Source organism: Haliotis rufescens, unplaced genomic scaffold, assembly GCF_023055435.1.
Source record: "Haliotis rufescens isolate VD_foot unplaced genomic scaffold, xgHalRufe1.0.p SCAF_1, whole genome shotgun sequence".
Lineage (NCBI taxonomy): Eukaryota > Metazoa > Mollusca > Gastropoda > Lepetellida > Haliotidae > Haliotis > Haliotis rufescens.
In genome coordinates, this window is record NW_025963779.1 from 83,654,566 (window position 1) to 83,668,049 (window position 13,484).

A 13,484-nucleotide genomic window follows, 5' to 3' on the forward strand; every position below is an offset into this window, starting at 1 on the left:
TTACCAGACTACCACTAAGAAATACTTTATATTTGTTTACAGTATCAACTGATTCACATGTGACAATTGCAAAATAACACTAGTTATTGAACATGTTGAAAAATAATTAATGAAGTTTTGGCAGGTAGAGAGATGGGGGTTTTCATAGTTGTACAGCTTTTAAGTTAGGAACCACACTCACTTTTAAGAAGAAACGTTGATCATTAGCCTATTGTTTCACGATTTCCTTAGGTTTGACCGCTGGTCTGACTTTGAGTTGAAGCATTCCAAAGCTGACAAGACAGGTTTTGCAGCTCTCCACCGAGAACTCGAACCCTATCTCATACGTCGAGTGAAGAAGGATGTAGAAAAGTCATTGCCAGCCAAAGTAAGTTTAGAAACAGTGTACTATTTGAAATTTGTTTTTGACTCATCTGAAACTAAAAGTGCTGATTATTTACATTGAATATTACTGTGTTGGTATTTAGAACGTATCTTATAGATATTACTTGCATTGTGTTCCAAAGCCTGGAGGCCCGCGGAGATCCGGGGTAGAATAGGTCTTCAGCAACCAATACTTGCTGTAAAAGGTGACTATGCTTGACGTATAAGGCGACTATGCTTGTCGTAAAAGGCGACTAAAGGGATCGGTTGGTCAGGCTCGCTGACTTGGTTGATGCATGTCATCGATCCCAATTGCGTGGATCGATGCTCATGATATTAATCACTGGATTGTCTGGTCCAGACTCGATTATTTACAGACCACCGTCATAGCTGGAATCTTGCTGAGTGCGGCGTCAAACAACAAACCAACCAACCAACCAATCCAAAGCCTGGACATCCAATATGGTTAATTTATGTTCTAAAAATATTAATCGAAGTAGTACTTGGCAATTAGTACTGAACAGATAACATGAACATCCATGATTGTTAGGGGTCATGTGCGGCCAGATGGTACAGAATCTGTGGTGGTACAGATTGTTTAGCCGTGCCAGGACCGCTGATCGTTGGGTCAATTTGTTATCCTTGGTTTGCCAGCACCATACTGTGTTCCTCCACTCACTCACTCACTCAGTCACCTATGTTTGTTTCAGGTGGAACAAATTCTGCGAGTGGAGATGTCGTCAATACAGAAGCAGTACTACAAGTGAGCAAAACCTACACAAGGTGTTATAAAATTCACCTTCAGAATATTTTGACGAAATTTCCCATTGTTGAAAAGATTTGTTATAGATGTGAGAAAATTCCACACATATAGTTTATATTCTTGTGATTACGTCCAATTTCCTGCTATAGGTTCTGTGACACTTCATTTTATTTACAGATGGATTTTGACGAAAAACTATCGAGCGCTAAGCAGAGGTCTGAAGGGAAATGTTAGCAGTTTTGTAAACATCATCATGGAGTTAAAAAAGTGCTGTAACCATGCAGAACTGACACGCCCCCCAGAGGAAGAGGTTGCCCAAGATCGGTTGATGGTGAGTAATTTAAAAAATGTCAACAATATTCCAGATACACATTTGCTCTGGAGGCCATTATAAGTCCTAAAGTAAGATGCATGTTGGAAAATTGCTGACCTTGCAAGTACACTACTTGATAGGGATCCACCTTGACTGAAGATGACTTTGATCCTGTGGAGTTTTCTAGATGATTCAGAGAATATGATTCGAAATCCATACCTTGACTTGTGTTTACGACCAGTGATTGTTTTTGTGCAGAGACTGTTGCGGGGGAGTGGCAAGATGCTGCTGCTGGACAAGCTGTTGACTCGGTTGAAAGAAACGGGCCATCGGGTGCTGATATTCTCCCAGATGGTCCGGATGTTGGACATCATTGCAGAGTATCTGCAGTACAAGCGCTTTCATTATCAGGTAAGTTTTCCATCACTAGAGACTATTATGACATGGATCTTCAGATCAGCTGATGTGTAACTTGGCGGCCATCTCTTGAATGCGATCTGCAAAGAGTGAATTAGTGGACTAGGGAAAGCCGGTATAACCGAGTCTTAAATGGATTGTCCCATGTACAATGCTGGAGCACACTACGACCTCACAAGGCTTCTTGACTGGCTTCTTAGATTTTTTGGTAGTCTTCTTAGCCATGGATTTACTCTCTGAATCCTTTGATTTGGAATTCCTGGCCATCTCCCTACGCCGAAAGTCACAACACTTGTGCGGGTCGGATGGTGAAAACATCTGTCTGCCAGGCAAAGCTGGGCAAAGTGTTTCTTTGTCGTCCATCATCACTTATTAGCATAGAAAACTATATAGTTGTAAGGTAGTGAAACCACAAAAAAACCAACTGTATTCTCTGAAATGCAAGTGCGTTCGTGTGGCGATTAGAAAGGTAATGTTTTGGCAGGGGTAAGTATGTAAGCTTGGGTAGGTCACAGTGCACATGATTTCAGCACAGGGCTCTATTGTTAAGGCGATGACCATTGTGATCCTGGAATGTGTTTGGGTTTTCACAAGGATTTAAAGAAGGAAGAGATAGGATCAGTATTATAAATATACAATTTATTTTAACAGTTACAATTTGTTTTCTTTGGAAGTATTTATTTTGGGAAAGAGAGACTGAAATTTCGATATATTATTTTTCAGAGACTAGATGGGTCTATACGTGGTGAACTCAGGAAACAAGCCATGGACCACTTCAACGCAGAAAACTCTCAGGTGAGGAGTGGTGGTCACCTCAAACATAGACTTTACTCAGTCATATGTACAGCTTAATGTAGAAAGAAAATTGTTAAGAGAGATAAGAATTTTTCTGTAATTTGATGTTCGCTGGTCCGATAACCGTTGTGTATTGTTCCAGGATTTCTGTTTCCTGTTGTCAACACGAGCAGGAGGGCTGGGTGTGAACCTGGCAACAGCTGATACTGTGATCATATTTGACAGCGACTGGAACCCACAGAACGACCTGCAGGCACAGGCCCGCGCCCACAGAATAGGCCAGAAGAACCAGGTGAGGGATTGCATGATGCTAGGCATCGGTTGTCAACATGTTGAGGACAGACATTCTTTTAAAACCCTTTTTCTCTTTTACCTGACATGCCGTGAACCTTGCATAGTTTGTAACATTGAAAGTAGCTTAGTGATGTTGGTTTTGCCATGTGGGTGGGTGTGGTCCAAGCTGCTTCAGTTTCTGTGCAGCCTCCACTGATCGAGTGTTTGAATTTCGGATTTGATGGTGTTGATCCTTGGTGTATCAATACCTTTGTCTATTAACTTCACCCACTTTGTAAACAAGACCTGCATGGCATTGGTCCTCCCACATGAAGCTGGACCCATGATGATCCGGGTAGAGAATAGGCAACTGGCAACTATGCTTTCATAAGAGACGACGAATGGGATCGGGTGGTCAGGCTTGCTGACTTTGTTGATACATGTCAGAATAGGACCTCAGCAACCCATGCTTGCTGTAACAGGCGAATGTTTTTATCGTAAGAGGCGGCTAACAGGATCAGGCTCACTGACTTGGTTGATGCAATGTCATTGTATTGAAATTGCGTAGATCGATGCTCATGATATCAATCTCTGGACCGGATTCGATTATTTACAGACCATCGTCATATAGCTGGATTATTGGCAAGTGCGGCATTAAACAACAACCAGATCAAGATGAGATATCATGATACTACCAAAATATTGTTCGAAAAGGGAACTCACCCTTGCATGCATTCTGTTATTTTAAGGTTAGCGTGTATCGCCTGGTCAACAAGAACAGTGTGGAGGAGACTATTGTGGAGCGTGCCAAAAAGAAGATGGTCCTTGATCATCTTGTCATCCAGAGAATGGACACCACCGGCCGAACTGTGCTCAACAAGGGAGCTGCCCCATCTAGGTAGGAACACAAGGGATTTGCTGCAGTATCTGTACAACCTGGATAGACTTGAAGTCTTACACAGTTAGTAGATCAGGAGAGATTCCAATTGTACCCACTTGTTCAGTCTTATTTTGTGCATCCTGGGTTCAAGATTATCCATTTCAAGAACCTACATGTGAAGACCAGGGTTAGAATGTCTTCAGCAACCTATGCTTGTCATAAGTGGTGACTAACAGCATCGGGTGGTCAGACTCGCCATCCAAGTTGATGCATGTCATCATATCCCAATTGTGTCGATCAATGCTCATGATGTCAATCACTGGATTATCTGGTCCAAACTTGAATATTTGCAGACAGCTTGCATATAGCTGGAATATTGCTAAGCGATATGACATTTCTGAAAACGGTCACTTGTAAGGATGTTTTTGTTTAGTTGCAGTAACTCAACCCCATTCAACAAGGAGGAGCTGGCAGCCATATTGAAGTTTGGTGCAGAGGAGTTGTTCAAGGAGATGGATGAAGATGAGGAGGAACCTCAGGTATATACACATCCGGATGTCAGTGCAGACTGAGCAGCTTGATGACTTGCTGGTGTTGGGAGATTAATTTCAGCGTAAATTCCACAAGATGGATGAAGTGGGTGTATGAATGTTGTTTAATGCTCAAAATCGCTGCTTTTTCACCATGAATTGAATAAGGCAATTGTATTCTGAGGTAAGTTGACTTATAATTACCCAAAATGATAATGTTTTGGGGATTTTGCCACTGTTGACAGCCCATGCTTATTAAAAAAAGTCATGGTGACAAAGTGGTGATGTTGCAACATTCATACACCCTTTTCCTACAACTTACTAGAATCGTATGTGATGATTTTATTTTGAAACCTGAATACCCAGACAGCATGAAAAATTGTTTTATTTTCATCTTGCTAAAGAAAAGAAAGATTCAACTTTTTTAACTTGTGCAGTTGTCAAAATGATGTTGTTGATTGTAGGTGGACATTGATGACATCCTCAACCGAGCCGAGACACACGAGACTGACACATCATCCGTAGGTGATGAACTCCTCTCACAGTTCAAGGTGGTCAGTTTTGAAACAATGGAAGAAGAACAACCACCAGATGACCCAGGTGATTATAAGACCAACACACCTGTGCCGATAGTAATTTTCATGTCTGTCCTTCTGTTACCAATCTTTGTAATCCTACCATACGTACGGTAAGGTTGAACTTGGGCCCTAATCGCTTCACCGAATGAAAGCAGTTATACTCAAGAGAAGTCGTCACGATCCACAATATTAATCTAGATGTTTAGCTTCTCAAAGACATGAGTGGGCATTTTGGACTTTCATCCCACCTTTCAAAGCAGCAATAAACCAACTTCACCTACTCCCTCCCACCTGAGAAGATCTGGGGTAGAATAGGTCTTCAGCAACCCATGCTTGCCGTAACAGGCGACTATTTTAGTCATAAGAGGCGTCTAACGGGATCGGGCTCACTGGCTTGTTTGATGCATGTCATTGGAGCACAATTCCGATGCTCATGATGTCAATCACTGGATTGTCGGGTTCAGACTCGATTATGTGAAGACTGCCGTCATATAGCTGGAATATTGCTGAGTGCAGGATTAAACAAAATACTCTGTCCCTCTCCAAGACATGTGGTTGATGGTCAGCATGTTCCTGTTGGCAGGTCGGGTGTGGGACAACATCATCCCGGAGAAGGACCGGAAGAAGGTGGAGGAGGAGGAGAGGCAGCAGCAGCTGCTTGAGCTACATCTGCCACCGCGCAGTCGCAAGACTATACAGCAGGTCAGTAGGCTGATGACAGTAGATGCACATCCTCTCTCCGAGTACTGAGAATTAAGGGGTGTAAGCTCAACCCTGTGAATAATAATCAATTTCATGAAGTTGAAATTGGTGATGCAGTGATAGAAATTGCCACTAGTCCTATTGTCCTTACCAAACTGCCCATCAGTTATGTTTTTTTAAGGACCAGTAGAAATTTGCGTTTTTTACAGGTTTTACTATATGTTATCATTATAAGGACTAGCGGACTACATATATTAGTTTCTATCGCTGGTGATGTTGATGTTTTGAACTGTTAATTTCTAAACCATCATAGTTCCATCTTTGACATCATGATTGTTTATAACAGTAATACAATGCCCTGCTTTGTTGCAGTGGTAGGAAGTAGATGTTTTAGTGTCGCCTAAAAATGGCAGAAAAATTTTACCACTTCTGTTACCTTTCCATTAGACAAGCTAGGAGGTTCATGCAAATTTCTGTCCCGTCGTTGAGGATACTTATGAAATAGGAAAAGGCTACTACTGGTTTGATTAGTGGAAGACATTGACACTTTTATCAAGTGTTGACCCAGGTCATTCCTCTGGCTGTTGCAGCTGCAGATGGAGTATGATTCTGATGGAGAGAAGAAAAAACGGAAGAAGCGTGAGGTCGAGGAATCGGAGGGCAGTGATGAGGATGAAGATGAGGACAAACCCAGACGGAGAGGAAGACCTCGCACTGTCAACAAGGATGCTGTGAAGGGATTTACTGATGCAGAAATTAGGAGATTTGTTAAAAGCTTTAAGAAGTTCGGAGATCCTTTAACAAGGTAACAATAGAAATTGTTAGTAACATTGTAGTTTACACTTTGATGCTGCCCTGCTTTCAAAGAATGTGCAACATTGTCAGTCTGATGGCCATTGGACATGTGGTCAGTATGGGTAGCCAGTATTAAACATGATGCCACTTTTGATGCTATTTGTTATAATCATTTTTGATGTTCTTCAGAAATATATTTATACAATATCATAATATGACAGCATCATTAAACAAATGTTGATTTTGTTTTTAGAATAACAATTGTTAAAAAGTTGTCACTGATTTTGGATAAGAGGACTAATTAGTGAACATGTCTTGATGATATGAATTATGCTTTTATGCTTTGTGAATTCAAATTATTCATAACATTGTCTCACTGTCACTGTCTTCAGACTGGATGCCATTGCCTGTGATGGAGAATTGCAAGAGAAGTCTGAGGCTGACTTGAAACGTTTGGCGGAGATGTTGATCAAGCACTGCAGTGAAACAATTGAGGAGAGCAAGAACAAGCAGGCTGAGGAGACACAACCCGAAGGTGAGGCTTGGACACAATCATCTCGCAGAAATATCGCTCTGTTTTTATCTCTTTAAGTATCCTACATCTAAAAGCTGTAGAGTACTGATATTCATGTTTTCTTTGGTTGTTTTTTGTATGTATGTAGTACATAGTCTGTGAACTAGGGTATAATGAAGACTGGTATTGCAGGTGGCAAGAAGGCTCACAGCCGTGGGCCAACATTCAAGCTGTCCGGAGTGATGGTCAACTGCAACTCCCTGGTCAAGGCGCAGCAGGAGTTGGAGCCCCTGGCTAAGGAAGTACCTGCTGAGAAAGCGGAGAGGAAGAGGTAAGCTCAGACTTTGTGATAATTACAAAATCATGAATATTATGAAAGATGGAGATAACAGCTTTGGTTGAATGGGCTTGCCTGTATATGATTAATTAACAGAATCGTACTATGGGTTATGTGTAATTATCGTTTTGGAAATTTTTGACAGAATTGATCCCCAGTACCTATGATTGTCTTAACAGTGGACCCAACTTGGAATCAGGGTTTCACTGTACATGCAGTGGTAGAAACTGGCATGTTTTGTCCACTAGTCCTTATAATGATAACTTATAGCAAGACCCTTAGAAATGGCAAATTTCTTCTAGTCCTTATGATACTTTTACTATTGGGCAGTTTGGCAAGGACTCGACTAGTGCCAATTTCTGATCCTGTGCATGGCCACTGATAGTGTGGAATGATGTTTGCTATCATCCACTTGTTTTTCCCAACTTTAATATTTACATGCCTCCACCATTGTGGCTGTATTGCCGACTGCTGGACGAAGACAACTGACACCCACTCCTGTAGTTACCCGTCTGTCTGTGAAGCCGATGTAGGCTGCTAGCCCGAGATGAGGACTGAGCGTGAGATGGGGATGCTCTCTCAGTGAGTCGTGTTCCCGTGTTGCAGGTATCAGATGGACATGTATGTAAAGAAGGTGCACTGGGATTGCCTGTGGGACATTGAGGATGACTCCAACCTGTTGAAGGGGGTCTACGAATATGGCATGGGCAGCTGGGAGGCCATCAAGATGGACCCAGAACTCTCGCTCCATCAAAAGGTATGCCACAGTTCTACTGATGATATGAACATTGGATTTGGTACAGGAAGAACCTGTGCCTACCTGCTTCTTGGCATATTTTTGGTGCTGTAGAATGTTTTCCTGCCATGTCTTTGAGTATCATTTTAATCGAAGCTTTGGTGTCGGTGAAGTCACATGCTTGATAAGGTTATGGCAGCTGTGCCAAAATGTTGCATTGAATAAAGAAGTTGAATTCCACAAGTCAACTTTATTTTTTTCCTTCATTTGTTACAAGCCAATTCACACTGATCCATTGACAACCGCCTCCATGGTCTAGTGGATAGAGCATCTGCTGGAGAGTGGAAGGTTGGTGGTTCAATCCCCGGCCTCGTCAAACCAAAAGACATTAAATGATGGTATTTGATGTTTCTCTGCCTGGCGCTCGGCATAAGGGGATAAAAACTGACTTGTCAGCTCAGCGTTTGTACACTGCAGCATAGCATCACTAAAGAGCCAATACTGGTTTCAGACTAGTACAAGCCGCCACACCCAAATGCACATCCGTCGCAATATAAGTGCAATTATGATGAACTAGGCATTAAACCCTGTTACACCTCGCCTCCCCTGATCCATGGACCAGGGTAATATTGTACTGCATGGAGCGTGAACTGAGCGTGAACTGAGCGTGAGGTTAGTGCATTAAGATAACATACAACACTATAAGTGGTATTTCTGTAATTTGTGGCGGTTGATGATTGTATGGTAAAAGATCAAGGCTATTTATTGGTGTGTTTATGTTCCAGATTCTTCCTGGTGAAGACATGAAACCACAGGGCAAGCACCTCCAGACGAGAGTTGAGTACCTGCTGAAGATACTGAAGAAGAAGACGGAGAAGAACAATATTATTGTAAGAGTTACAGTACATTTGTCTTCTTTTCATTTCTGTTATTAGACCTTAATTCGTTTCAGACTACAGAATCTGTTTCTCAGGTCAATGTCAATTACGGGCAGGTGGGGTAACCTAGTGGTAAAGCGTTTGCTCGTCATGTTGAAGGCCCAGGTTTGATTCCCCACATGGGTACAATGTGTGACGCCCATTTCTGGTGTCCACTGACGTGATATTGCTAAAAGCGCCATAAAACCTCACTCACTCACTCACTGTTATGATACTCTTCGTTAGGAAAATGTCTTGGTACAAGGAGAACTTCTTTATGTACGATTTGGTATTTATGACAGTTCATGCATAATACTCTTCGTTTTCTTCCATTTGAATTCTTAGTAGTCTAGTTTGTTCAATGATTTATGTATAAGTAGTTATTCAGTTCACTCAATGGAGGTTCAAGAACTGAAATTGTATCGTGCAGTAGAAATAAGTAAGCAGTGAAACAAATTTCACATTCCAGCCAACAAAAGCAAAAACAAAAACATCCAAACGTCAAAGGAAACCCAAATCAAAACCTGAAATCATAGAAAATGACTTCAGCAGCTCAGATGAGAACTCCATGAAGTCATCAGTTAAAGCTTTGAAGGAAGAGATGAATGACAGCATCCCTGCAAGTCCCAGGAAGGCCCACAAGGGCTCGGAGGAGAAGGAGGTCAAGCAGGTGAAGCAGGAGGCTGAGGGGGATGTCAAGAACGAGGAGGAAGACGATGATGAAGAGGTTGAGGAGGGGGAGATTAAGAAGAAGAAGAAGAAAGTCAAGAAAGAGAAAAAGGAAAAGAAAGAGAAAAAGGAAAAAAAGAAAAAGGATAAAGATAAGGAAAACCTGGAGCGACATGACCGCGAGAAGTCTGAGGACAAGAAGGAGGAGAAGAAGAGTAAGAATAAGAAGGTACTGGTTATGATAGAACAAATATCTTGGAGGCAAGAATTGTTGTCATTGACAAATTTCTTTGTGAGAGATTGAAGGCATTTGGTCATGTTGGTTGTTTTGAACTTGAAGTATATAATACATTGTAAAAATTACACTTCTCAATCATAAAAGTAAAATAAAAAATGCCTGTGTTACACAAGAGCAAGGGTCTTTTCTTAATCTTGTATGCGTAATGAAGTTTCAAAAGTGTCGAGTTTTGACTGAAAGTCACCTGTTAGTCTTTAGTGTTGATGCGAAAAATATTTGAATATCAATGCTGACACATACTCTTTGTAAGCGTCTTTGTTGACACTTTACACTGTTGACTGCAGATGAGCTACATTTCCGTGAACTGTGTTTTATTATTTATTTGAATACAACCATGTACGCCAAGGAGACATTTGTAGTCCAACTCTAGAATATGTGTTTGTTTTCTTTGCTGTTTGCAGAAGAATAAAGATGGGGCGGGGCCTATGCACTTCACTGCCAACTCAGAACCTATCTCTGTCTCACAAGATGAGTCGGGCCTAGAGCTCACAAAGGAAATCTTCGCTCAGGTTTGTATTTCAGACTTCAGGGAGAATATCAAGACATGTTTATTCAGAGAACAGAGCACCAAATGTTGCATTGTATGAATAGGACATTAGTACAGGAGGCTATCAAACAAGAAAATAATTTTGCCCATTACTGCAGCCAGTGTTTGAGTACTGAATGAATTCATATAAACAAAACCTGATTACAGTGTAGGGAGTCTGTTGATTTGCTCACCAAGGAGTGCAGTTTGTAGAGTGGCATTTTGATGTCAAAATGGTCTATGAATTGAGTCCAGCTCACGTGCTGTTTGTCCTCTGTGTTTTCAGTGTAAGGAGAAGATGCGACCGGTGAAGCGAGCCCTGAAGGAGTTGGACAACCCCGAGGAAGGCTTGTCCGAGAAGGAGCAGATCATGCATATGCGGCAATGCTTGCTGAAGATCGGGGACCAGATCAGCAAGTGTCTCGTCAACATGAGCAACCCAGAGATCATCAAGCAGTGGAGGAAGTAAGTAATCTGGGGGCACAGGGCCATGATTTGCTGTGCAGAGTTGTGTCCCTTGGGCACACCAGAAACCTGTGATTGTGGGTCCGAAACCCGGTTCATCCCAATTATATTTCTAGGTTTGTCAACGCCATAACAGTGCTCGAGGGTTTCACCCAAGTGGTGAACGTTTGAAACCCGCATCACTTCGGGCTTTCCCCCCACATTAAGCTAACACGCCGTGATATAACTGGAATAATGTTAAAAGCGGCGTTAAACCAAACATACTCCCTTACTGGTGGCAAGTACATTTCAATTTTCAACTGGATCAAAGAAATATGTTTCCTTATGTGCATGTCTTGATGACTGAGTTATGCTGACCTCCTCCGTGGTCTAGTGGTAGAGCATCTGCCCGGAGAGCGGAAGGTCCAGGGGTCAAAACCCTGGCCGCGTCATACCAAAAGACATTAACAGATGGTACTTGTTGTTACCCTGTCTGGCGCACGGCATTAAGGGACTAAAACAAGGACTGGTCGGCTCGGAGTCATTATACTGTGTGTGATTGGGGTATTCATGTTAAACAGCTGCATAGTATCTCAGTGGGCTAGCACTATAAATCTGCATCAGTCCGGACTAGTACAAGCAGCCACACACACACATGTGCATGCACATCGCTATATAAGTGCAATAATCTTGGACGTGATGTTAAGCCCCATTTCACCTCACCTCACCAGAGTTATGCCATTTCAACATGTTTGTACATGAATGTAGTTCCAATCTCAAACATCTTCACGTTTTTTCAGCAATCTTTGGATTTTTGTGTCAAAGTTCACCGAGCTGGATCCCATCAAACTCCACAAACTTTACAAACATGCTGTCAAGAAGCGAGATGGCAACAAGGACACTGTGCCTGCAACAGACGAAGTGAGTGTTGTACTCTATTAATAGTACTACTTTGGACTCTCGAGCCATGTAGGTGCACAGTGCAGCTGGCATCAGTGACACCAGCAAGGAAGAGCATTTGGTTTTGGGTAGACACATTATGAAACGCCTTTCTAAGAATGTTTAAGGTTTATTAACACTTATTTTGGCTCTATTTGTAAATAAACAAGAATTATTCATAAACATTGTCAGTTTCAACTGGAGACGAGGCCTACCATTCTGTATGAAATATGTGGCAGCATGAGGTTGGATGTAAATATTGTCATTGTAAAGCGGTGACTAGATCTGCATGTGATGTATTCCAGTTCCACCCTGAGAGTTCCAACTCCAATCTGTCTCAGTCATCCCTTGGAAACAGCCACAAGTCCAGTTCCAAGCGGCCGTTTGAGAAGCTTGGGGAAGCGGGAAAGAGAGATCAACCTCCATCTAAAAAATCCCATAGCTCAGAACAAAAAGACAAGAATAAGGACAGGTAACCATAACTTTAAAGAGATAGAAAATTCCAAGTAATGTGATTACAGGTTACTGTTGATGACAAATGTGAAGAACTTGATGAATCGACTGTTCGTACTCACATCTGTAGGAGCCGTACTGTAAGATACAGTGCTTACCAAAGTATGGTCTGCTAGTGATATATTCCCACCTCACCCAGAGTTAAGCTCCATAAGAGATTTACGTTCTCTATGACTGTCTTTATATTGACAGCGTTGTACATAATGGCCCGAAGCACGGCAGCAGCAGTAGTTCCAGTCACACGTCATCATTCCGCAATACTTTCAGCAGTGTGAAGGAGTCCTCACGTGTAGAGAGTGGCAACTCGAGTCCCGCTGACAGGTGGCAGCATGCTAGTCCATTAGCTCGAGCAGAGGATGTCCCCAGAAACAGGTGAGTTTGGACATGGCGCCTATCGTCTCGCTGTCACACCTATCTACCTGCTTTACTCGAGAAAGCTTACATAAGGACTAGTTCTGGTCCCAGTGGAGTTCCAGGTTAGAAATGGTCTTCAGCAACCCTTGCTTGTTAGCTAACCGGGTCCAAAGGACCAAGGTGAGCTTATTCCATACCGTGGCGTCCGTCGTCTGTATGTCACATTGTCAGCAATTTATTCAAATGACTTTTTCTGAACCACTAATTGGAAATTAACAAAATTTGACTGGAAGCATCCCTAGGTGGTGGGGATTCAAAATTGTACAAATGGAGGTGCTGTCCCTCCAAGGGGCTGAGGGGCAGGGCCAAATAGGAGTAATTTGGCTATACTTTAAGCGACTTTTTCTCAGGAACTACAGGATGGACATCAATCATATTTAGTAGGAAGTATTCTCAGGTGATTGGAAATCACAATTGTAAAACGGAGGGCTGCACTTAACTTGGACACAGTAAAGATCCCCACCGTACAACCATATGTACAATTGCTGAGTATAATGAGAGGAATGCACATATGCTACCAGGAATGGCCCTTCTATTCATCCGTCTGGCACTCCCAAGAGAGTTAGAACCTTTACCATAACATGCAAACCAATATTATCCCCACCCTATAATAAACAAATACACTGTATACATTTGTTTGTTATGAAGAGAATAATACATTTATGCCAATAGGATTCGCCTAGCGTCCAGCCTTGCCTCTGGAAACTTTGATCATGGATCATAACATGGAAACAGTTCAGATCTTTATGCAACATTTGTATCTTGAGT

General features: G+C 42.1%; 1 protein-coding gene across 8 annotated transcripts in view; it reads left to right on the forward strand.

The window, feature by feature from the left end:
* Nucleotides 1-13,484, forward strand: part of LOC124136925 (chromodomain-helicase-DNA-binding protein 1-like) — a 45,452-nt gene that overhangs the window by 24,717 nt on the left and 7,251 nt on the right. For 6 of the 8 annotated variants that reach the window (XM_046502991.2, XM_046502993.2, XM_046502995.2 and 3 more), the window contains 21 exons: nucleotides 232-367; nucleotides 1,074-1,126; nucleotides 1,304-1,457; nucleotides 1,698-1,850; nucleotides 2,580-2,651; nucleotides 2,794-2,943; nucleotides 3,674-3,822; nucleotides 4,238-4,343; nucleotides 4,799-4,934; nucleotides 5,496-5,614; nucleotides 6,205-6,419; nucleotides 6,802-6,944; nucleotides 7,116-7,254; nucleotides 7,867-8,017; nucleotides 8,782-8,886; nucleotides 9,383-9,811; nucleotides 10,282-10,389; nucleotides 10,693-10,871; nucleotides 11,651-11,771; nucleotides 12,095-12,261; nucleotides 12,495-12,674. In XM_046502991.2, the coding sequence (XP_046358947.1) occupies nucleotides 232-367; nucleotides 1,074-1,126; nucleotides 1,304-1,457; nucleotides 1,698-1,850; nucleotides 2,580-2,651; nucleotides 2,794-2,943; nucleotides 3,674-3,822; nucleotides 4,238-4,343; nucleotides 4,799-4,934; nucleotides 5,496-5,614; nucleotides 6,205-6,419; nucleotides 6,802-6,944; nucleotides 7,116-7,254; nucleotides 7,867-8,017; nucleotides 8,782-8,886; nucleotides 9,383-9,811; nucleotides 10,282-10,389; nucleotides 10,693-10,871; nucleotides 11,651-11,771; nucleotides 12,095-12,261; nucleotides 12,495-12,674 (3,165 nt within the window). The remainder of the gene's footprint in view (nucleotides 1-231; nucleotides 368-1,073; nucleotides 1,127-1,303; nucleotides 1,458-1,697; nucleotides 1,851-2,579; nucleotides 2,652-2,793; nucleotides 2,944-3,673; nucleotides 3,823-4,237; nucleotides 4,344-4,798; nucleotides 4,935-5,495; nucleotides 5,615-6,204; nucleotides 6,420-6,801; nucleotides 6,945-7,115; nucleotides 7,255-7,866; nucleotides 8,018-8,781; nucleotides 8,887-9,382; nucleotides 9,812-10,281; nucleotides 10,390-10,692; nucleotides 10,872-11,650; nucleotides 11,772-12,094; nucleotides 12,262-12,494; nucleotides 12,675-13,484) is intronic. The other 2 variants (XM_046502997.2, XM_046502998.2) reach the window with 2 other exon arrangements.